This window comes from Bufo gargarizans, chromosome 3 (assembly GCF_014858855.1).
Source record: "Bufo gargarizans isolate SCDJY-AF-19 chromosome 3, ASM1485885v1, whole genome shotgun sequence".
Taxonomy (NCBI): Eukaryota; Metazoa; Chordata; class Amphibia; order Anura; family Bufonidae; genus Bufo; species Bufo gargarizans.
In genome coordinates this window covers 205,153,605-205,179,174 of record NC_058082.1, presented here as the reverse complement: position 1 = coordinate 205,179,174, position 25,570 = coordinate 205,153,605, and the positions used below count along the sequence as shown (strand labels likewise).

At 42.5% G+C, this 25,570-nt stretch overlaps 1 protein-coding gene across 8 annotated transcripts in view; it reads left to right on the top strand.

The window, feature by feature from the left end:
* Positions 1-25,570, top strand: part of INPP4A (inositol polyphosphate-4-phosphatase type I A) — a 393,978-nt gene that overhangs the window by 266,597 nt on the left and 101,811 nt on the right. For all 8 annotated transcript variants that reach the window (XM_044288374.1, XM_044288381.1, XM_044288378.1 and 5 more), the window contains exons 3-9: positions 463-634; positions 3,446-3,490; positions 4,196-4,314; positions 17,908-18,024; positions 20,222-20,301; positions 20,577-20,688; positions 24,963-25,053. In XM_044288374.1, the coding sequence (XP_044144309.1) occupies positions 544-634; positions 3,446-3,490; positions 4,196-4,314; positions 17,908-18,024; positions 20,222-20,301; positions 20,577-20,688; positions 24,963-25,053 (655 nt within the window). In that variant the 5' untranslated portion in view covers positions 463-543. The remainder of the gene's footprint in view (positions 1-462; positions 635-3,445; positions 3,491-4,195; positions 4,315-17,907; positions 18,025-20,221; positions 20,302-20,576; positions 20,689-24,962; positions 25,054-25,570) is intronic.

Below are 25,570 nucleotides of genomic sequence, written 5' to 3'. Positions count from 1 at the left end.
TGTTTTATCAAGCAATCACACTTGTACAATCTCTCACACACGTGCATCACGCAGAGAGTACAACCTGTTGACCAATAAACAAGTTGGACTACAAAGAACAGTCCTCTTATTTGGAAGACAGGAATGGTTTATGCTGAATGTCAGACTGCACACTGTGTGAACATGTATGAAGACAGAACATATATATATATATATATATATATATATATACACTTTTTTTTGCATTGGTTGCTAGGCATGACTAGTAGAGTTGATTTTGTCTCTGTCAGTAAGTCCTACAAGCATAATTGCATTGACAGCAAGAGACATTTTTGTGACTCTTCCCTCTATTGTTTGGAGGAGCTGTGCACCAATACAAAATGGATAACATTTGACAAATCTGATATTTTGTTACATTGTTTTGTTATGTTGCATCATTTCTGTATCACAATAACTTTTGTTTTTTACTTGCCAATTTTCCAGTTCACTGACAGTTGAGAAACCAAGGATCAAGTCACTTGTCTGAGGCCTAAAAAATAGTGAGAGTGCCCTCCTCATGCCGAAATGACGACAAGACAACGCAGTCCTCGCCATGCGGCCAGGCCTCATTCTACCATCGATGTCTCCTCTGAAATGTTAGGGCTGTCACTGGCAGGTAAGTGGTTAATGAGGAAAGAATTTAACACATGATATAATCGTCTTGGCTTCTAGTCAATGTGAATAATTGCTTTATTTTTCTGCAATTCAACCTGTATTTCTGTGTTTCCATAATGATTTGTCAAGGTACAGAATGACTGTCCCCAGTAGTGATTACAGACCCAATAACTACTATCCAAGATCCATCTGTGCTCATTAAATAATCAGTCCTTTCGCTGAAAAACACATAAAAATAGGTCTTTATTCTATATTTTAGTACTAGTGGCCTACCCTTAGGAGCTGCACCCTCCACTGCAGTGCCACTATTGTCTGTGTGGCTTTGTCAGGTATTGCAGCTCAATCACAAATCAGCACCATGCATTTGAATACTGTACCAGACATCTCAGTAGAGGCCTCTGTGTGAGGGACTGCAGTAAAGAGGCCATGAAGCTTTGCAGTCCTTTTGTTCTGCTTTTTTGATGAGGGTTTTAGGGTTTGGACATTGATGGGTAAGGATAAGCCATTGATGCTTAAACCTGGAAACTCCTATTAAAGGTATTTTCCAGTGTCTAGATATTGACGACTGCCCATTCTCTGAGGGAGGTGAGCTGCAGTATGCTGGCACGGCAGCTACATGGTGGATGGAGCTTCCTGCTTCCAACTCTGTCCACTGCGTTGTTTTCTGCTGCCAAAACCAGCTTATCAGTGGGGGAGTCGTACCCCCACTGATCTGATATTGGTGACCTATCCAGAGCATAGATAATGTCATAATACCGAGATCTTTATCTTCCAGAGATAAAAACTGCTTTCATTAATCCAACTAATCATTTTGGGCTCCTAAGTCTATCATAGAGGTAGGGGAATGGGTATCAGTACTAAATTTACTGCAGATACTACAGGGGTAGACATAAGTGAGTAAATGTGAGTCTACATATTACATTATTTGTAGTGTTTCTGAGTACATGATATTTTATGGATACAGTTGGATGATGGACCAAGATAAGGTTGGGGGGGGGGGGGGGGTGAATGAAGAAGAGTTTGATTAGGGGATTTGATAGGCCACCCTAAAAAGATTTGTTTTTAGGCAGCACCTAAAACTGTGGATGTTGGGAACTAACCTAATTGCTTGGGGTAGGGCATTCCAGAGAACTGGTGCAGCTCGAGAGAAGTCTTGGAGCTGGGAGTGAGAGGTTCACATTATGGTGGGTACACTTGCAGAGCGTAGAGCACAGGTTGGGAGGTAGAGATGTGTGCAGAGCTATAGGGGATGTGCTGCTCTGTGGAGAGCTTTGTGGGTGATAAGTTTAAAGGGATTTTCCAGCCTTCCTATCCTCATGATAAGTCATCAATATTAAAAGCCTGGAAAACACCTTTAAATTGAATCCTGTACTGTATGGGCAAGCGGTGCAAGATGAGCCGGGCTGCTGCATTCAGGAAAGTCTGGTGAGGGGGAGGGCAATCAAGAGTGAGTTACGGTAACCAAGACTGGAATGGATCAGGGCAGCAATGAGGGTTTATGTTTCCACAGTAAGAAAAGGGACGATTAAAGAGATGTTTTCGAGGTATAGGTGGTATGCGCGGGTGAGACATTGATTACAGGGGTGAAAGAAAGATCAGTATCAAACATAACACCAAGACAGTGGGCATGCTGCCGAAATTTGAAAGAAGGCTTGCACTTTTTCTGGCTGTTATTGAATATGAGCAGAGCCAGCTACAGAGTTCCCATCACTGCTGTAACAGCCATAGTACCGCCAGAGCAGTGACAGGCATACAACCACTATAAGGCAGCTTTCACATAAGTGTTCTTATTTCTGCTGTTCTACTTGGTTATGGATTCTACAACAGATGCTTTTCTGTTATCTATGATGTTAATGGAGTTATCCAAGACTGTAAAAAGGCTCCCCTTCCCCTATATGCCGGGCCCCTCACACGGATTCTACTTCCCTGGCTCCCCGCACCCTGTGCCGCTCCTGGTCCTCGCACCGCCGCTGCAGATTTTCCCTGTGCGCAGATGAAAACATCCGTTGTCGGTGGGGGGGGGGGGGGGGGGCTGCAGGAAATGGCACGCGGTGACAGGGACGAGGCTCCCTAGCGTCACTCGCAATGCTAGGGAGGCTCATCCCGCCTGCCATTGGCTGCCCAGCCCCCCCCCCCTGTTGACTGGACACCATTGGTTAGCAGTCTAGAAGACCATAACGTGTGCTTATCTGATTTATCTTAAGGCTGTATTACACAGGCCGATTTTTCAGCCGATAGTCACTAACAAGCTCTCGCATAACACTCGTTAGCAATCATCTTGCCGTGTAATACTGTCGCTTGTTCATCGGGCAATTCTTATTTTTAAGCATGCTTAACAATCAGCGCTTGCAGGTGGCAAGCGCATCTTGCTGTCTAATAGCAATCTGCTGTTGGCAAACCACTAGACAGTATGGGGCCAAATGAAGGCATAGTGATCGCTCCTCCCCATGTGCCCATGATCGCATGTAAGAGCAGCGGTCTCCTCCGCGATTGCCGGGAATGAACGATTCCCTCCCGAAAATTGCTTTCTCAATCATCCTGTGTAATACAGGCATTAGTAACATAGTCCTTTAGGCTCCTATTTCAGCATGGAGCCATGCTGGGCGTCTCTAATTACTAACGAGGGGAGCTTTATGGTCGCGGCGCGTACATTGATATGGCCCTGTGTAACATTCTTCTATTACTGAAAGTGTAAGGAAAATCAACAGTGATGATGCAGAAACACAGTAGACCTCGTGTTCTTCATAGAAGAACTTTTAAAACTTGTAATGTATCTATCACCGAGCTAAATATATTTACTTTATATTCACAGGAAATTTCCAAGATCCAGATGAACCAATTTTGGAGTTTAGCTTGGGTAAGTAGTACAATTTGCACTTCTTTATAAAACAAGGTAGATATTATAACTTCTACTTTATAAAGTCTACTTTCACACTGGCGTTTTGGCTTTCCGTTTGTGAGATCCGTTCAGGGCTCTCACAGGTGGTCCAAAACGGATCAGTTTTGCCCTAATTCATTCTGAATGGAAAAGGATCCGCTCAGAATGCATCAGTTTGCCTCCGTCCAGTCTCCATTCCGCTCTTGAGGCGGACACCAAAACACTGCCTGCAGCGTTTTGGTGTCCATCTGACGAAACTGAGCCAAACGGATCTGTTCTGACACACAATGTAAGTAAATGGGGACGGATCCGTTTTCTATGGCACAATCTGGCACAATAGAAAACGGATCCATCCCTCATTGACTTTCAGTGGTGTTCAAGACGGATCCGTCTTGGCTATGTTACAGATAATACAAATGGGTCCGTTCTGAACGGATGCCTGAGGTTGTATTATCAGAATGGATGCGTTTGTGCAGATCCATGACGGATCCGCACCAAACACGAGTGTGAAAGTAGCCTAACACACCGCTATCTACTGGTGCAAAGGCTCAATCAAGATGTAGCTAAAATGAGTGTGTTCCTCTGTTTATATGGTGTGCCGGCTTCCTAGTAACCCTTCCTGTCAGAGGTGTAACTTGAGAAATGTGTGTCAGTGGTGATGCATAACCAGTTTTTCTCTTTCAGCATGCAGCGAGCTTACTACTCCATCCCTTGAGCGGAAACCAAATAGTTTTGTTGCTGTTAGTGTCACAACCCCTCCTCAGGCTTTCTGGACCAAGCACGCTCAGACAGAAATCATAGAGGTGAGAATCCCTAGTCTAAAATGTCTGACTAAGGTGCCTATAAACCGCCAACATACAGTGAGGCTGACTACTTTTTTCTACATTAACCAAAATAAACAAGAGAGGCAAGAGAGAAAGGTGACGCGTATGTAAGTGGTTTGTACCACACTTTTTGTGCCATGCAAGAAAAGAGGGGTGTGGCTTACCAAGAAAGTGGCATGCCTTAAAAGGGGTTGTGTCATGTAACATATTCTACATTTTTTAAACCAGCACCATGGCCTGAATACTTTTGTAATTGCATGTAATTCAAAATTTAGTATAGCCAGTGAGCTATTCAATAAGATTTATGTGTGTAGCGCCACCTGCTGTTTGTTTGTTTTCCTTATTTTTTGGTCTGTCTTACTGAGCTAGTCAAACGTGCTCAGTTATATCTTCAACTGCCACCAGCCATATGTTCTGGTGATGTGAACGAAGCCTTACACAAAATGAAAGGTATTGTCTCATGAAGTAATTAGCTGATTCCTTCAGGTCTAGCTTCTGAAACCCCCAATAATCGGCTATGATCATACGGGCAAGTTGCAACCAGCCACATGAAAGGCAGGTTGTTCATGTGATAAATGGATTGGAATTGGGTCGCCATAGTGGCAGCCGCAGATAATTAGCAGCTCTTTGCTGTGGCTTATAGAGGACGGTCCCAAGCCTGGCTCTTTAACTTCTTTGTTTGTACTTTTACCATGGCAAATATTCTCGCTTAACGGGGTTGACCACTTTCTGACTACTGTTGATCACTGTGTATGTAAGATGACTGTATGACTTACTAATATAGCCTTTGATGAAATTCTGCACCATTTTCTATATTTTATAAGATATGCCCCCTTATTTACAAAGTCTTTTGTGCTGTCCACACAGAGGTCTTGTCCATAAGATGGCGGCTGATGGAGGGTCATGTGACCAGGCAAATCTCCTCCATGTGATGTCTTGTTTGTTCATATACACTGCACCTGCCATCTGTACATGTACTGTTGGGGGTTAGTGCATGTGCAGTGTGTTTGAATGGAGGAGGCTAAGTGATGTGTCTGGTCACACTACTCTCCAACAGTGGACATCATATAGACAGGACCTCTATGTGGACAGCACAGAAGATTTGCCCAAGAAAGAGACATGGCTTATAAAATATAGCAAACAGTACAGAACATTAACAAAGGCTGTATCAGTAGGTTCCATATAGGCATTTTTCATACACACTAGTCAACAATAACCAGAAAATGTCCATCCCTTCTAACTTTTAACCAGAGAGACTCCCTCTGTAGTGGGTCTATCAGAGCCACGCACATTACACTGACTAGTGCAGTGCTTTTTTTAGGGCATCTTTTGTCTAGGCCTCTCAGAAGAACAATAGAACTGCCATACTGTCATCCCAATTCTATGGCTATTATCATAAAGAGGGTTACCTTGCTGATACCATTTTTCCCTCACAACTGCAATGATCTGAAAATTCTTATATATTGTGCTGACTGCTCAGAATGACAATATTTCGTATTTAATTTTCAATGGTATAGTACTGCCAAAATGAAAAATGGAAATAGCCCAAAAAAAAAAAATGTTTGCTATAACTATTCAATGAGATTTATCAAAACTGGTATAAAGGAAAACTGGTTTAGTTGCCCATAGCAAACAATCAGAATGATCCTTTCATTTTTGAACTCAGTTTTGAGTTTCAAAAATACCCCTTTGTGATGAAAGTGTCACTTTAACCACTTCCCAACCACCCATTGACTATAAACGTCCTGGGTGGTCGGATTTATCTCTGATTGGACGTTTCTGAACGTCCTTACAGAGATGACAGCTGCACACTAATCGTGCAGCTGCTGTGCCGGGGGCCCGCTGTTAGTGACAGCAGGGCATCCCAGAGAGAAGGCAGGGACCGTTCCTGGGTGTCCCTGCCTTCTAGATTGCTGAGCGCTGTGTATACCGATCAGGAAGCGATATGCCGCTTCCTGTCCGGGCCCGGTGCTCATGTGACCGCCGGGGCCGGGGGAGTGCATGAGCCGTCTTCCATAGACCTCATTCAGCCCTGCACTGAGGCTGTACAGCCTCTCAGCCTCTCTGGGGGGTGTATTTCCATTGTAACTGGAGCTGCTATGTCAGCCCCAGTTACAGGAGAAATCAATAGTAAAAAAATATATATATGAAGTTAAATGTCCCCCATAGGTCTTGTATTACTTTATGGGGGACACAAAGCGTAAAATAAAAATAAAATAAATAAAGTTAAGAAAAAAATAAAAAAAGTTTCACATTTAACAAAAAATTATAAATTCCCCCCAAATCTGTTTTACATTTTTTTTTTTAAATAGAATAAAAATAAATAAAATAGATATATTTGGTATCACCGCGTCCGCAACAACCAGCACTATAATATCATATGAATTACCCCATCAGGTGAACGCTGTAAATAAAAAAAATTACACCAAAACATTTTTTTGTTAGCTCACCTCCCAAAAAAACATGATAATCAATCGAAAAGTCGTATATACCTCAAAATTGTACCAATAAAAACGTTGCCTCATCCCGCAAAAAATTTGCCCCCACACAAGACCATAGCCAGAAAAATAAAAAATAATATGGCTATATGAAAATTGCAACACAAAAACATGATTATTTTTTTTTTAAATGCTCTTGTTGTGTAAAATGTCAAAAAATAAAAAATAGTAGACATATTTGGTATCCCCGCATCCGTAACTATTGGCTCTACAAAAATATCACATGATCTACCCCATCAAGTGAACGGTCTAAAAAAAAACTAATAAAAATTATGCCAAAACAGCTTTTTATTTTTAGTCACCTCACAAAAAACATAAATCAATCAAAAAGTCGTTTGTACCCCAAACTAGACATATTTGGTATTGTTGCGTCCGTAATGACCGGAGCTATAAAAATATTACATGATCTACTCCATCAAGTAAACGGTGTAAAAAAAAAATAATTGAAAAATGACACCAAACAGTTTTTTGGGTGTGACTTCACCTCCCAAAAAATTAGATAAAAAGCAACCAGAAATGTACCCCAAAATAGTGCCAATAAAAACTACAGCTTGTCCCGCACAAAATAAGCCCTCACAGGGCTCATTCAACAAAAAATTTAAAAAAAGTTATCGCTCTTAAAAACCTTGACAGAAAATTCCATGTTAGAAAATCCAGATGCCGCTCCCTTTTTAACCCTGGCGTATCCACAAATAACAGTTTACGAGTTACGACCACAGTTGGGATGTTAGTGTATTCAGGAGAAAGTGGGTAGCAAATTGTGGGTGGATATTCTCTGGTTATCTTTTGTGAAAAAGAAAGTTTGGGCCTAAAGCACCATTTTATTGTAAAATAAAAAAAATAAATTTTCATTTTCACACCCAAGTATTAAAAATTCTATAAAACAGCTGTTGAGTGAAGTGCTCGCTACACCCCTTAAACATTCCTTGGGTGGTGTAGTTTACAAAATGTGGTCACTTTCTGGTGGGTTTCACTAACCTCAGGGTCTTTTTAAATGCAACATGGTGCTTAAAGACCATTCCAGCAAAATCTGCCCTCCAAAAACCATATGGCGCTCCTTGCTCCTTGTCTTCTGTGCCTTGTCGCGTGCCCAAACAGCAGTATACGACCAGATATGGGGTGTTTCTGCAAACTGCAGAATCAGGGTAATAAATATTGAGGTTTGTTTTGTTGTTAACCCTTGATGTGTTCCAGGGGAAAAAAAAAAAAGGAAAATCTGCAAATAAAGTGACATTTTGAAATTTCACCTCTATTTTGCTTTAATTCCTATGGAATACCTAAAGGGTTAACAACATTTCTAAAACCAGTTTTGAATAGTTTGAGGGGTGTCACTTCTGAAATGGGGTAATTTATGGGTTGGTTCTATTATGTAAGCCACACAAAGTGACTTCAGAACAGAGCTGGTCCTTAAAAAAGTTGACTTTGGAAATTTTCCTAAAAATTTAAAAAATTGCTTCTAAAATTCGAAACCTTCTAACGTCCTAAAAGAATAAAATTACATTACCAAAATAATGGCAACATTAAGTAGACATATGGGGAATGTTATTTTATGAGTATTTTATGAGGCATCACTATCCATCTTAAAAGCAGAGAGATTCAAATTTAGAAAACAGTGAATTTTTTCACATTCTCTGTAACTTTTAGATTTTTTTTATAAATAAAGGTAAAAATATTGACTCAAATTTACCATTAACATGAAGTACAATGTGTCACGAGCAAACATTCTCAGAATGGTTTGATAAGTAAATAAAGAGTTAAGATAATAACAAAGTTATTACCAGATAAAGTGACACATGTCAGATTTGCAAAATTAGGCCGGGGTAAATGGCCCAGTCTGGAAGTGGTTTAGCTGGTTGTAGAAGGCCAAATCTCTCATAGAAAGTGGTGGATAATTATCAAAACTGGTATAAAGGAAAACTGGCTTAGTTGTCCATATCATCCAATGAGACTGATCCTTTCATTTTTCAAAGGAGCTCTGAAAAAGTAAAGGTGGATTCTGATTGGCTGCTATAACTAAACTAGATTTCTTTTACACCAGTTTTGATAAATTTTCCCCAAATGAATGTCATCTGCCTGATGTCTGCTTGAGATCCCACGGTAGAAGTCTTTGCTATAAAGTTTTTATATACATTTTTTATGAAGGGTTCTTTACATCACTCAAAGAGTTAAATCTTGTTATATCTCCAGACTGCCCATAAATTTCAGTGTGCTTTAGGAAATTGCACTATGCTCTTTCCTAATATTCTCTTACTAGCAGGAGGAATCAGCTGCTTGATCAACTTCCTCTAGTTTTCTGCTCTCGCTGCAGATTGATGCTTTGTGTAGTTCTCTGGCGCTCGTACATGTATGTGAGCCTGTGCGCCATAGGGTATAAATCGCAGTCTGTTTTTTTTTACCTGACAGGTTTCTGGTAAACTGCACTTCATTTAAAATGTGAACAATTCATCCAGTGAGAGTTTATTAGCCTGTATCTATTTCATATTACAGTGTTTTAGCTGTTTTACCCCTAGACCAGAGACGTACCATAAGGCAATAAGAGCCTGTGTTTTACACTGACTTAGCCCAGGAAGTGTGCTGCTAGGCTCAGTATTTTACCTGCATTGTGCCTATCACTGACACCAGATCTCTAGAGTACTAGAGTAGTTGTATTATACAGGGGCGTTTGCCCCCCCCAAGAAAGTTAAGAAAACATGCACAAACTTTTTTCAATGTTTTCAATAATATTTATTACAAATTTTCGGATCCGCAAAACACATGCGGACGTCTGAATGGAGCCTTACAGGGGGGTGATCAATGACAGAGGGGTGATCACCCATATAGACTCCCTGATCACCTCCGTCATTGATCACCCCCCTGTAAGGCTCCATTCAGACGTCCGTATGATTTTTTACGGATCCACGGATACATGGATCGGATCCGCAAAACACATGCGGACGTCTGAATGGAGCCTTACAGGGGGGTAATCAATGACAGAGGGGTGATCACCCATATAGACTCCCTGATCACCTCCGTCATTGATCACCCCCCTGTAAGGCTCCATTCAGACGTCCGCATGTGTTTTGCGGATCCGATCCATGTATCAGTGGATCCGTAAAAATCATACGGATGTCTGAATGGAGCCTTACAGGGGGTGATCAATGACAGGGTGGTGATCAATGACAGGGAAGTGATCAGGAATCTATATGCGTGATCAGCCCCTTGTCATTGATCACCCCCCTGTAAGGCTCCATTCAGACATCCGCATGTGTTTTGCAGATCCGATCCATGTATCAGTGGATCCGTAAAAATCATACGGACGTCTGAATGGAGCCTTACAGGGGGGTGATCAATGACAGGGGGGTGATCAGGGAGTGTATATGGGTGATCACCCCTCTGTCATTGATCACCCCCCTGTAAGGCTCCATTCAGACATCCGCACGTGTTTTGCGGATCTGATCCATGTATCAGTGGATCCGTAAAAATCATACGGACCTCTGAATGGAGCCTTACAGGGGGGTGATCAATGACAGGGGGGTGACCAGGGAGTCTATATGGGGTGATCGGGGGTGATCAGTGGTTCATAAGGGGTTAATAAGTGACAGGGGGGGGTGTAGCGTAGTGTAGTGGTGTTTTGTGGTACTTTACACAGCTACCTGTGTCCTCTGGTGGTCGATCCAAACAAAAGGGACACCAGAGGACCAGGTAGCAGGTATATTAGACGCTGTTATCAAAACAGCGTCTAATATACCTGTTAGGGGTTAAAAAAATCACATTTCCAGCCTGCCAGCGAGCGATCGCCGCTGGCAGGCTGGAGATCCACTCGCTAACGCTTACCTTCCGTTCCTGTGAGCGCGCGCGCCTGTGTGCACGCGTTCACAGGAAATCTCGCGTCTCGCGAGATGACTCGTACATGCGTCGCTGTGCGCAGCGCTGCCACCTCCGGACCGCATATCTGCGTTAGACGGTCCGGAGGTGGTTAATAAAATAAAAACCTGCACCCCCTTAAAAAAAATCACTTTCCATCTGCACCAAAAAGAAAAAAAATCCAAATCCCCATCAATAAAATGAACAAATCCTGCGCACCCCCCCTTAATTACACCCTCTCTTCTCCCCTTAATAACACCCCCCCTTAATTACACCCCCCCTTAATTACACCCCCTCCCTCCCCACCTTAATTACACGGTACACCCCTCCTTAATTACACAATTATTTACTTTACTCGTGACTCACATTTATTTTGATGATGCCGGCCGTCCGACCGCTGGTATAATGGATGGATCCTGGCTTCTTCTGATCCGTGAAGGCGGCGGCGCGTCCTCTCGACTTTGACATAATGCCCCCCACTCTATTATGTACTCACCGTCTGCCACAACATCACATTCCTACCCTCACTCTGCCCGCCTGTTTGCTGCCGCATGGAGGCTTGCTGGCACTGGTTTCCATGCATGCCCAGTTGAGATTTGGAGTCTAATGCCTTTAGTGGGACACGCAGTGGACTCGATGCAGCAGCAAACAGGCAGGCGGAGTTAGGGCTGGAATGTGACATTGCGGCGGAGGGATTGTCTTATCACCCGTGGGTACATAAAATCAGAACGGTAGTGAATAAACATTGGCAGATTATTAGTGAGTCCTACCCCACAATTGAAGAGTTCCAAAACTGACCTATGGTAAGCTACCGGAAAACAGAAAATATTCGTGACAAAATTGTCAAAGCTGACATAGGGAGTGACAGAAGGGAACTAAAACAAAAAGCTCTTACGACTCCGAGGCAGGGAACTTTTCCCTGCCTCGGATGTGTACATTGTTCCAGTGTCATTAAGGCTCCTACGTCACTCACCCAGATCGGGGGAACATATCCCCATACTGGGTTTCTTTACCTGTGATAGCATCTACGTTATATATATCTTGAAGTGTCCATGTGGTCTTTTATATGTAGAAGAAACGTCTACACGCATGAAAGATAGGTTCAGCAAACAAATCCACGATTAGGAAGGAGAATCTGTTGTTACCAGTACCGCATCATTTTAATCAAGAGAGACATAATATATCGCAGTTGCGGTTTCAGATTATTAAGGGGTGTAACACAACCGAGGAGAGAAGAAGATAGGAATCTATTACTGAGAAAACGAGAGGCATACTGGATCCATCGGCTCCAAACTTTGGAGCCGAAGGGTCTAAACCGTGATTACGAACTTAACAGTTTTTTGTAAAAAAAAAATGTTTCTTTCTTTTTTTCTTGTATTCACATATTTATGTATTTGATATGGGCAGGATTTTAATACACATATATATATATATATATATATATATATATATATATATAAAAATGGAAAAATGTGGCAGCACCAAAACATAACAGTACAGCGGGTGCTATGTCCAGGGTTATCACTGCTTACCCAACATTTGTATGTAGAAATGGACAGCACATCCAGTAGAGAAATGTATTCAAAAATTTTTATTCAGCCACAGTGGCACAAGAGGCGACGTTTCGGCTCAAAATCCTGAGCCTTTCTCATGCTTGAGAAAGGCTCAGGATTTTGAGCCGAAACGTCGCCTCTTGTGCCACTGTGGCTGAATAAAAATTTTTGAATACATTTCTCTACTGGATGTGCTGTCCATTTCTACATATATATATATATATATATATATATATATATATATATACATATGTTTTTCTACAGGTGAAATAATGCAAAATTACGCCGTATACTAAGATTGATAATAAGAGAAGATCATGCCCAGGATGAGAATTATTATTTGTATTATTATATGTATTGTTGTTCATTTGCTGGGGGGGCATGTTTTGTGACATCACGATCATGTGATGCCCACACCTTGTTGAGGGGTTTGGCTATTTAAGGGTTTAACGCGTTACAGGGATGTGTGATGATAAACAGAATTATTTAATATAGCTGAAAGTTAGCCCTATACAGCCATCCTGGATTCAGACATTTTCCAGCGTTCGGAGTGCAGGGACAGACGTGAGAAGGCGCTAGGGACAGCAATAGGAAAAACCTCATTGTGACAAAAAAAAAAAACCCTAGCTATCCGGAATATGGTTCATGTAGACGAGGTAAAACGGAGAAAAAAAGATTACATAAAGGTGGAGTTGCATCCAGACAATGGGGGTTGGGTGGGGGGAAGGGGGTGTTGAAATTGGTTTATTATTCATTCACCGGATCTAATGCTCCTTATTTGGCTATTGTCAGACACAATATAATTGCTATTAATTGGCACACAATACTTGTGAAATATATGTATTGTATATTTGTGAGCATTGCTGTAAAATTTTCAGTGTGCTAAAAGGAATAAAATGTTTTAAAAAAAAAATGAAAAAACTATTTATAAGTGCAGGGAAAGGGTAGGGGGGAATCATTTCACAGCATCTTAGTGCAGGGAGAGACGTCAGAAGGCACTAGGGACAGTGCAAGAAAAGCGATTTACAAGTGCAGGGAAAGATTATTTGGGGATCCAAATAGCCATTATACAGCTCTGTCATTCCAGCAATTTATTCTTGGGGTGCAAGTGCTATGTTGAAAAGCCTTTAGTGGCTTACCGTATTTTTCGCCCCATAAGGCGCACTTTTTCCCCCCAAAAAATGGGTCTTATGGGGCGAATGCTGACATTTTGACATTGCTGGATGCGATGTACGAGCGAGCGGGGGCCGGGGGAGGGACTGGGAGGAGGAGCTGGGGGCCGGGAATAGGAGCTGGGGGCCGGGAATAGCGGCGGGGCGGTGCAGTCAGTGTACTATAGCCCGGCCGCTCCGGTATAGTAATATAAAATGTCTTATTCAATTAAAATTTATTACATATGCCCCCTCACTCCTAAATTCCTAATAGTACCTTACATCCTATTCCTAATAGGTTCTGTACAATGCCGGCACTCGGCAGGCAGGCCGGGCGGGCGGCAGCGTAACTTCCTGATGTCACGTGCCTGCACCACCTACTTTATGAATGAAGCAGGCGGCGCAGGCAAGTGACGTCAGTGAGTGACTCGCCGGCCGCCCGGCCTGCCTCCCGGCATTCTACAGAACCTATTAGGAATAGGATGTAAGGTACTATTAGGAATTTAGGAGTGAGGGGGCATATGTAATAAATTTTAATTGAATAAGACGTTTTATATTTGTATACTGGGGGGGCGGCGGCGGGGGGCTGATCCGTGGATAGCACAGTTAATGGGTGGGGGGGTTCTGTGGATGGCACTGTTATGGGCTGGGGGGTCTGTGGATGGCACATATGTAACAGTGCCATCCACAGATCCCCCCTGTAACAGTGCCATCCACAGATCCCCCCTGTAACAGCCACAGATCCCCCCCTGTAACAGTGCCAGCCACAGATCCCCCCTGTAACAGTGCCAGCCACAGATCCCCCTGTAACAGTGCCAGCCACAGATCCCCCCTGTAACAGTGCCAGCCACAGATCCCCCTGTAACAGTGCCAGCCACAGACCACCATTAGTTCCAAACCCACCAAAAGCACACCTTGGTGAAAAATATATTTTTTCTTATTTTCCTCCCCAAAAACCTAGGTGCGTCTTATGGGCCGGTGCGTCTTATAGGGCGAAAAATACGGTATATCTGTGGAAAAACCAAAATATATATGCAGTTCACTTCTGCAGTTATATGTGGTGAAAGCGTTTAGTGGCATATTCCATTATAAAAATAAAAATATATTCTCAGTTCACTTCTGCAGCTATATGTGGTGAAATCGTTTAGTGGCGTATTTCAGTAGAAAAATAAAAATATATACGCAGTTCACTTCTGCAGCTATATGTAGTGAAAGCGTTTAGGACATAGTTTTAAATTAGAGGGGCAAAGGTTTAAAAGTAATATCAGGAAGTATTACTTTACTGAGAGAGTAGTGGATGCATGGAATAGCCTTCCTGCAGAAGTGGTAGCTGCAAATACAGTGGAGGAGTTTAAGCATGCATGGGATAGGCATAAGGCCATCCTTCATATAAGATAGGGCCAAGGGCTATTTATAGTATTCAGTATATTGGGCAGACTAGATGGGCCAAATGGTTCTTATCTACCGACACATTTTATGTTTCTAACCTGTCCTTATATAGCCCTATCACTTTCTGACACGACATACAATGTTACCTGGACGATATTGTCATCCACTGTACCGACTGGGAAAGTCATCTACCCAAAGTGCAGGCTGTAGTGGACTCCCTTAGGAAGACTGGACTTACTGCTAACCCAAAGAAATGCGCAATAGGGTTAGAGGAGAGTAAGTACCTGAGGTACGTCATTGGATGTGTAGTTTCAAACTTCAAGTGAATAAAATAGAGGCGATTCGGAATTGGCCCTGACCTGTCGCCACGAGGCAAGTAAAGTCGTTCCTGGGAATGGTGGGCTATTATATGAGGTTCGTTCCCCATTTTGCCACTTTAGTGGCTCCTTTGACAGGACTCTTGAAGGGACGGAAGTCTGTGATGGTCAACTGGAATGGCCATGCGGAAGAGGCTGTACTGTCTCAGGAAATCAATGGGGAGGAGCATCCTGTTGTTTTCCTAAGCCACAAACTCACTCCAGCCGAGACCAGGTACAGTATAGTGGAGAGAGAGTGCCTGGCCATCAAGTGGGCACTTGAGTCTCTCCGCTATTATCTGTTGGGTAGAAAGTTCCATCTGGTGACTGACCACTCCCCTCTCAAGTAGATGAGCCAGGCCAAAGAGGAATGCTTGGGTCACCAGATGGTTCTTGTCATTACAGAACTTCAAGTTCTCAGTAGAACACAGGGCAAGCTGCTTGCAGGGAAATGTGGATGCCCTATCCCGGGTACACTGTCTGGCAAGTGTTCACCCCCTCAGAGTTGAACAAAGGGGGAGGTAAGTAGGAAGGCACATTTGTCACCGAGGTTCCTGGCCTCGATGGAGTAGGAGCCAGTTTTCATGTGTCAGCAGCAGTTGCTGTTTGATACCTTGCTATTTAGTATAGCTGTAATAGCTGATCCGGGATGGCTCTTACTGGGAGTAGTCAGAGTGCTGGGTGGGTTACTATTCCCCACCTTCCAGGCCGGGTCTTGACTGGCCTATATAAAAAACCCAGCCAGCAGTGTCAGCTGGTGGTAATTACCTCTCTCTGACAGAGGAGCTCTGGCAATCACTGGATTGGGATCTGAGCCGTGTGCTAGGCTGGAGGCCTGAGTTTGGGAGTTCTGCTCTGTTCTGTGCCAACAGTCCCCCTATGCCATCAGTCTTCTGTGTCATCCGCTTCCCCAATGCCATCAGTCTTCTGTGCCATCAGCTCCCCCCATGCCATCAGTCTTCTGTGCCATCAGCTCCCCCATGCCATCAGTCTTCTGTGCCAACAGTTCCCCTATGCCATCAGTCTTCTGTGCCAGCAGCTCCCCCCATGCTATCAGTCCTCTGTGCCATCAGCTCCCCCCATGCAATCAGTCCTATGTGCCATCAGCTCCCCTATGCCATCAGTCTTCTGTGCCATCAGCTCCCCCCATGCCATCAGTCCTCTGTGCCATCATCTCCCCCATGCCATCAGTCTTCTGTGCCATCAGCTCCCCCCATGCCATCAGTCTTCTGTGCCATCAGCTCCCCCCATGCCATCAGTACTCTGCACCTCCGTGCTCTCAGCTTCCCCAGTGCCACCATCTCGGCTCCTAGCCACCAGTCCCCAGCACCAGTGAAATACTTACCTCTCCTGTTGGGGCGCCACGGACACTCCACAGCTCTGCTAGCCTCCTCCTCTTCTTCATTTTTTGCAGGGACATACGCCTTTTTGATCGCTTGGTGTTGCACTTTTTGTGATGTAAGGTGACAAAAATGGCTTTTTTTGACAGTTTTTATTTTTATTCTTTTATGGTGTTCATCGGACTGGGTAGATCATGTGATATATTTATAGAGCCGGTCGTTACGGATGCGGCGATGCCGAATATGTGTGTTTTTTCATTTATTTTAAATTTTTTATTATAAAATCAGGGGAAAAGGGGCGTTTTTCTTTTTTCACTTGAAACTTTTTTTTTATTTTATTAAAAACACAGTTTTATTTTTTTACTTTATTTCTGACTTTAACTTTTGGGGTCTGATCTGCAATGCATTACAATACATCTGTATTGTAATGCATTGCCTGTTAGTGTATTACACAGAGTAATACACTAACAGGTTGCCTAGGAGACCCAGCCTGAGGCTGGATCTCCTGGGCGCCCATAGAAGGCAGGTCCTGATGCCGTGCAAGGCATTGGGCAGCCTCTGCATGGCATCGGGCTGCCTTCTCACCCATCGGGTCCCCGCCACAGCGCTGACCGCGGCATGGAAGGGGTTAATCCGTCGGCATCAGTGTTTTCACCGATGCTGGCGCATATAGCAGGGGCCCGGCTAATGGGAACAGCCGGTCCCCTGCAACTGATAGAGCGGGCGCAGCTCCTGTACCCACCGATCAGCGGGCCATAATATTACGGCGCTGGTCGGGAAGGGGTTAAGTAATTGAACATGTATAATGTTGCTCTACTGTATAAAAGGGACTCTCTCAGTAGATTAAAAAAAAATATATATTTAAACATAATTTTTCTCAGCAATGCGGGCACATATGAACATGGAACCAACACAAATGCCTTCAGCTCCCAAGCGCACATGTAACAGGTCAGCCAGTGTCATAGGTACAAATCTGCTGACAGATGCCCCTTAAGCCTCATTCACACAACCATATTTTCCATGAAAAAAACCAATAATGAACTTGTAAAGTATCCATATTTTGTGGATCTGTTGTTTGCGTGATGCCTTATTGTATACATGTGGCTCAGAAGATACTATGGGTTGCTGCTTCCATTCCGTTTTTATTTTCCTCTCAACCTGGATAAGAGGCACTTATGTGTAACTGTAAGAAAGCACATTATGTTCTGTCACCATAGGTCAGCTTTTTATAACATGCCAGACCCTCTTGCCATTCACCATGCCACACATATGGTCTACTATCTGCTTAGAGATATGCAGTTATTGTACTATTGTGCACTAGCAAGCATGCGTGGCATCTGGTTTATTACAATGTAACAGATAATGTTGCTGGAATCAGTGTGTGTTCCTTGCCCACAGACGTGAACAATGAACCCATTCTTTGCGTTTTCTTTGTCTTACAGGGGACAAGTAACCCTATATTCCTTAGCAGCATTGCCTTCTTCCAGGACTCTCTTATAAATCAGAAGACCCAGATTAAGCTGTCTGTGTATGATGTCAAAGACAAATCTCAGGGAACTGTAAGTGTCATATATTTTCATTTCATTTTAGGAAATAAAACAAAGACAAGTGAGAAATAACTCGAACATTTTAGCGAAGATCCTGTTTATTGGCACATAACATTTTTTATATCGGCAGGATGAGTGATCCCCTAATATATTGTTATTGGACTTCTTGTTTAGGTTGGAAGGATCTGCGTTTTGTGGACTGAAAAATACATATGGTCGTGTGAATTTACCCCTACACAGGGAGTGCTATCAATACACTTCCCCCGTGTACAGCTGAAGTAAAAAAAAAAATAGAGATTTAAATATATAAATTAAAAAAGATATATGCACATAATTAGGGATGAGTGAATCAACTTTGGATGAAACATTCGAAGTCGAGTTGCATAAAACTTCATTACAATACTGTACGGAGCTGCCAGACATGTGGTGGTTACTTATTTCCCTTGGGACATAAAGGACTGACCTTTCCCAATCCTTCTTTCCTCCAACATAATCTGTAACCAAAAATACAGCACACCTTCGTGCACATAAGATACTCTGCCTGGCTACCTTGACCTTCAACAGATACTGAGTTCCTTAAATATTTCTCAGTATGTTTTATGGCTTAGGGCTCTTTCACACTTGTGTTCTTCTGTTCCGGCATATTCTTCGGGGCTCTATGCCGGAAGAATCCTGATCAGTTTTATCCTAATGCATTCTGAATGGAGAGAAATCCGTTCAGGATGCATCAGGATGTCTTCAGTTCAGGACCGGAACGTTTTTAGGCCGGAGAAAATACCGCAGCATGCTGCGCTTTTTGCTCCGGCCAAAAATCCTGAACACTTGCCGCAAGGCCGGATCCGGAATTAATGCCAATTGAAAGGCATTAATCCGGTATGTATTAGGCCGAATGCACACGGCCGTGTTCCGCGGCCGAGAGCGGTCCGTGGTATGCCGGGCTGGATTCCTGTTGAGAGCAGGAGCGCATAGCGTCATTGGTTGCTATCACGCCGTGCGCTTCATGCCGCCGCTGCACTACAGTAATACACTTGTATAGATCTATACAAGTGTATTACTGTAGTGCAGCGGCGGCATGAAGCGCACGGCGTCATAGCAACCAATGACGCCATGCGCTCCTGCTCTCAGCAGGAATCCAGCCCGGCATACCACGGACCGCTCTCGGCCGCGGAACACGGCCGTGTGCATTCGGCCTAATACATACTGTAGGGACAGTTATACAGTATATGTATATAGGCAGAAGTGAGACTAGAGGCAGGCTCAGAAGCCTGCCTTTGCCTGTAACAGTGAGCCATCTTCAGCATGTACATTACTGTATTTACATAGAAGTGAACAAAATCAGTTAGTAGTTTATTACAAAAAATACTGCTAATGACTTCCCCTACACAGTAAAAGTTGAAGTGAAAGGTACACTTTAAGCCATCTCATAGCTAGTATACACCAATATTTTGCTATAGTGAAATGGCGCACCCCTTTAATGAGAATGGAGCATTTTCTGACTGCTTTTAGCCAGTCTCCTGTTTCTAGGCACTTTTTGGAACTGTCGAGTCATTCCCTGTAGGGTCTCAATAAAAACTCTACACAGTGAGATCGACATTACCACTTCTGCTGTCATTTGTATTGATTATTGATGTTGTTAGCAATATTGCTGTGTAACATATGTACATTTCTTTCCTGTATACAGGCAAAACTCAAAAAATTAGAATATTGTGCAAAGTTAAATTTTTTCAGTAATGCAACTTGAAAGGTGAAACTAACATATGAGAGAGACTCATTACATGCAAAGCGAGATATTTCAAGCCTTTATCTGTTATAATTTGGATGATTATGGCTTACAGCTTATGAAACCCCAAAGTCACAATCTCGGGTCCCCTTTGCTCAGGGGGTATGGAATATTAGCTGACTAGAGTGTGACACTTTGAGCCTAGAATATTGAACCTTTTCACAATATTCTAATTTTAAATTCTATTACTGAAATAAATGAACTTTTGCACGATATTTAAATTTTTCGAGTTTCACCTGTAATGTATCACCTTTCCAGTCCTCCACATTTCTCAGTACAACGGTTTGTTGCTGAATATAATATAGGCTACCCTGAATTTTACACAGTCCTAAAACTTCATCCAGTCAATCGCCTCTAGACAACAAGTATATGATAAAATAACCTTGAACGTTAATATGATATATGTGGTATCCTTGTCTTTTCATGCAGATGTATTTGCTGGGCTCGGGAAAGTTTATAGTGGAAGATTTGCTGCAAGAGAAGACTCACAGGTTACACCTGCCATTATGGTCAGTCTGATTCTATCTCCTTGTGCATGTTGTACACAATGTTCACTCAGAAGGGCCTTCCAGTTGAAGTAAATGAATGAATACCACTAGAGGGCAGCTGGTGAGAGAGGAACATGTGGATACTAGTTATAGGGTATACAGGGACTTCTACTGTACATGGACATAGCAGTCAACTATGCAATGGGATATGTGAGTATTGGTAGTAGATGTGTGCTCCTTCTAATGAAAGGATGAATATTTTTGACAGTACAGTGTATTTCTATTCCCCTTTACAGGTCTGCTGAGCAGCAGCGTGTTGGTAATATTACAGTAATAGGCTGGCAAATGGAGGATAAAGTTGATCAGCAAGTGCCCGTGATCAGATCCACAGATACCGTTAATGGGAGAGTGAGTATTCCTAAGAATTCCCTGAAATCAGATTTTTGAACCAGATGATAAATGACATTGATTTGTACAGGCTGAATCATCCATTCCTGAATTTAAGCTTTTCATATTGGGTCAGTAAAGTAAGTGTCACGGTTGCTCCAAGGACATTAAGGAGTTTCTTTATTGACAGCCCTTTTTTATTTTCACAGTCTGTTAATCAAACAGGTTACAGTATACGGGTCCTCACTTCTGATTAGGACCATTGGAAACAGCAGAATGAGTGTAGTTGGGAGTTTCTGATGCTCTCTTTGTACAGGGAAGGTGCAAACTAATTATTTTCTCCAGCCAAGAACATGAGGCCTTTCAGTCTCCACAACAGTGGAAGCCCCAAAGAATGGACCCTCATCTAGCTACATACGTTATCTAAGATAACAAATTTTAAAAACTTCTGGAAAGAAAATATTGAAACTCTGCGGAAGATTTATGAAAACTGGTGTAAACGAGAACTAGCAACCTATAAGATTCCACCTTTCATTTCCCAAAGGAGCTCCGAAAAATGAAAAGTGGAATCCAGCAAGCTAAGACCTCATGTGCCCAGCCCAATAGTAGCAATACAAAAATAAACCTTCCGCTGGATGTTATTTGATTTAAATGTAGTTTTTAAGAGGGAATGCTAGGAGGCAGCATTAGGTATGAGAAATAACGCCTGTCTGAAACTGGCATGGTTCCTGTGTTTTTGTAGTGGATTTGACTGGATTTTTTTGTATATGTAACTGAAATTTTGTCAGTAGCCAAATACCTGCAAGTAATTACACTTAAAGGAAAAAGGCAGATTTTTATATTCAGAGTGAATTGCTATCAGCGTTTGAATCTTATGATCATTATTTCACTGGACTCAATGTGATTTTTATACATAAAATTGCCTTGAATGGTCACTAACCTTTCAACAAACTTTGCATAGATCAATAGTACAGGTGATTATAAGAAACTTTATAATATAACTTATCGGAGAAAATGCCTCTTTTGCCCCCTCCTAAACGGACCTGCTTTTGAAAAGGCCCGTTTACGTGGTCTGATGTGCAGGGGAATGATCAGGAATTATCTGTTTATTCATGTTCATTGACTACTCGTTCAGCGGTATTCACATGCAGCAATCATCCCTTCTCACTCCCATACAGATTCACAGTTTGCTAGTATTACGTGAAAGATGCAATCACCTGATGAGCAGGCGTTTCTCGTCTGTTAGGTTTACACTGGACAGTTAATGGCAATGACTATTTTTGCGTCGTCTATAATTGTCCCACTACTTAGACTGTGTAAAAGGGCACTAAATCTCTCCAAGAGATGGGACACACTGGCAGCTTAGGGTGGTTCACATCAGTTTTTTGTCATACTTTTAACGTACTCAAAAAAAGTATACGTTAACATATATGTTTTTATGCAGGATGGAAAAGCGTAGTGTACCACGCTTTTCAATCCTGCAAAGTCCATTGACATATAATTTTTTTTTTACAATGGCACTCTATGGTGACGGATTACACAGTATAACAAGATATGACAAAACGAGATGTGAATCGAGCCTTTCTGACTGGTCAGATTAAATGCTGCCAATAGAAGTATATGGAGAGGGGAGTGGGAGAAGGAATGAGCTGCTAAAGGAAAAAAGAGGCATTTTTCTCTGATAAGATGTACAGTGATTCCTCATGTTACAATATTTTCAACATACTGTGGTCTTTTTGGGCCGTTGTAACTTTAAACCAGCTGGTAATCTGCAGTACGTGTTTGACTTGAGGATCCAGCCAGTCAAAGCCGGCATGGAGTGCTTTTCCTTATGTAGGAGCACCACCTGCTAAAACTTACTGTCACCCTGCAGTCTGTGAATTAACCTCTTCTTGCCCTGACTGTGGCAGGAAGGGGTTAGTTCACTTAAAAAATTAATAAATAAAAAGTAAAAAAAAAAATACAGATTTATATTTTTTTTAAATAGTTACTAGTATTAGCAAAAGTGTAGAAGACTTACATTCACACTCATACAAACTCCCCCCTGCCCTTTTTCGTTCATAAAAAAATAAAATAAGATATGTATTATATTTATATATATATTCATTAGTTTTAGCAATAGTATAGTGGAATTTGTGTGTAAAATATACAAATATACACGCATAAAAAAGAAAAATCTATTCATTTTAGCTATATTTTGTATAGCACGTTTTTTTCTGTGCAAAATATACAAACACATGCATATTTTTTCATTCATTCATTTACAAAAAAGTAAAATAAAAAACAAAAGCCTTAAAATGTCCAAATTTCCCCAAGATGAATACCTTAGGGCAGTGATGGCGACCCTTTTATAGACCAAGTGCCAAAACTGCAACCCAAAACACACCTATTTATTGCAAAGTGCCAACATGGCAATTTAACCTGAATACTACAGTCAAGTATAGTATATCCTCCATGTAGTATAATAAGGCTCCTTTCACACCTGTGTTCAGGTGTCCGCTCGTGAGCTCCGTTTGAAGGGGCTCACGAGCGGCCCTGAACGCAGCCGTCTGGCCCTAATGCATTCTCAGTGGAGGCGGATCCACTGAGAATGCATCCGCCAGCCAGCGCTCAGCCTCCGCTCCGCTCAGTGAGCGGACACCTGAACGCTGCAAGCAGCGTTCGGGTGTCCGCCTGGCCGTGCGGAGGCGAGCGGATCTGTTCCGACTTACAATGGAAGTCAATGGGGACGGATCCGCTTGAAGATGACACCATATGGCTCAATCTTCAAGCGGATCCGTCCCCCATTGACTTTCAATGTAAAGTCTGAACGGATACGCTCAGGCTACTTTCAGACTTAGAAAATTTTTCTGAGTTATAATGCAGACGGATCCGTTCTGAACGGAGCCACCGTCTGCATTAATATGAGCAGATCCGTTCAGAATGGATCCGATCGAACGCAGGTGTGAAAGTAGCCTAACCTGAATACTATAGTCCAGTATATCTTCCATGTAGTATAATAGCCTGCCTGCATACAGTGCGCTGCCTGTACTGTTCATAGTGCGCCCTGCGCTGATAAATGGCAGGATAAGTCTGGGGCATACTGGCACACCATACACTTTTTCCAGGGTGCGGGTGCCCACAAAGAGGGCTCTGAGTGCCGCCTCTGGCACCCGTGCCATAGGTTCGCCACCACTGCCTTAGGGGAAGAACATAAAAAAAGTCACTTTGAAGGGGCATGTAACCAGCAATAGAAAAATAGGCTACCAAAATCCAAAATGCGCTCCAGTCTTTTGAAGTCTTGCGGTGGGCCCAGCTTGTAGTTAAATTGCATAAATAGCATTCATTTTCAGGGTACAAGTATACGGTAATGGTTTTGGAAATGTTTTGTCTTGAAACCTTTTGTAATAGTTAGAAAAAAATAATAAGAAAAGAAAAATATATTTTTTATTTTAATAATTTTCTCAGTTTTTCCTTAAGTATTAAAAAAAAATTCTATCCATGATCTAATGGAAAAAAAGAAAGGTCTAAGGTGTCCCGTGAAAAATAATATCAAATAAATGTAGGCTGGCTCAGAAATTAATCGGTTATTTGCAGTTACCGTAGATAGGCCCATGAGTTTGACTACAACAAAAAAAATGGCCTGGTAAGGAAGAGGGGTAAGCACTCTGGTAATGAAGTGGTTAATCTTCGTTTTCTCTTATTTTGGGATGGTCTTTTGGAACCCTTTTAGCCAATTACTAGTAGTTTTCCATAAAGACTCAGATTACAGTGGTTTCCCGGAACCAATTAATATTGTAATATTGTATTGCAGAGTATTACACCTGTACTATTGTTTATGCAAAGTTTGTTAGTGACCATTTAAGTTGTGATCCTTAGGCCTCATGCACACGACCGTTAAGTTTTTTTGCGGTCCGCAAACCGCGGATCCGCAAAAAACGGAAGCCGCCCATGTGCCTTCCATTGTAGAAATGCCTATTCTTGTCTGCAAAACGGACAGGAATAGGACATGCTATATATTTTTTTGCGGGCCCACAGAACGGAGCAACGGATGCGGACAGCACACGGAGTGCTGTCCGCATCTTTTGCTGCCCTATTGAAGTGAATGGGTCCGCACCTGAGCCGCAGAAACTCCGTCTCGGATGTGGACCACAAAAGCGCTCGTGTGCATGAGGCCTTAGCCTCACCTCATGCAGCCTTTCCCTGTATATCGATGTCATGTGCAGCGCATCCTGAGATCAATCATTTGCTATTCTGATTGAGATCTGCAGCATTCACTATCTGGTGAACTGACAAATATACTTATTTTCTTTCAGACTGTAATTCCTGTTGATGAAAGCTTAACAGAATCTTTAGGAATTCGCTCAAAGTATGCGTCACTGAGAAAAGATACACTATTGAAATCAGGTAACTGCTCTGGTTTGAACCTACTTGAACACAAAAATCTGTCGTCCTGTGGTTTATTCCATGCAACATGCACACCTGGACGTGATCAGATCGGTGAATGTGTCCTTGCTTCAAGAAGTGGATGTCACTCTCATTGGCACTGCAGCACAGTTTGCAGAGGTCTATGATCTGCAAACAGTATTTGTTCTAATAAATGGACAGCCACCACAACAGGGATCAGGTGTAGGTGGCTGCCTATCTTCAGCTGTCAGGAAAAAATTCAAGACTGCACTTGGTCAGCAAGATCTTGCAGGGGAAGTCTTGTGAGAGCGAGTGCTTCCGTCAGAAATATTTACCAGAGAGGCATGATGGCTTGTCCCCCCCCCCCCCCATCAACCGCAGATCTAAGTTATGATTAGTAAAACACAACTAGAACTATGAGGTTTCAACAGATTTAGTAACTGAAACCGAAAGAACTGCAATAAACTTGTGTTAAATAATAGTGAAATAATTGTGTTACTACTATTATGGGTTTTTT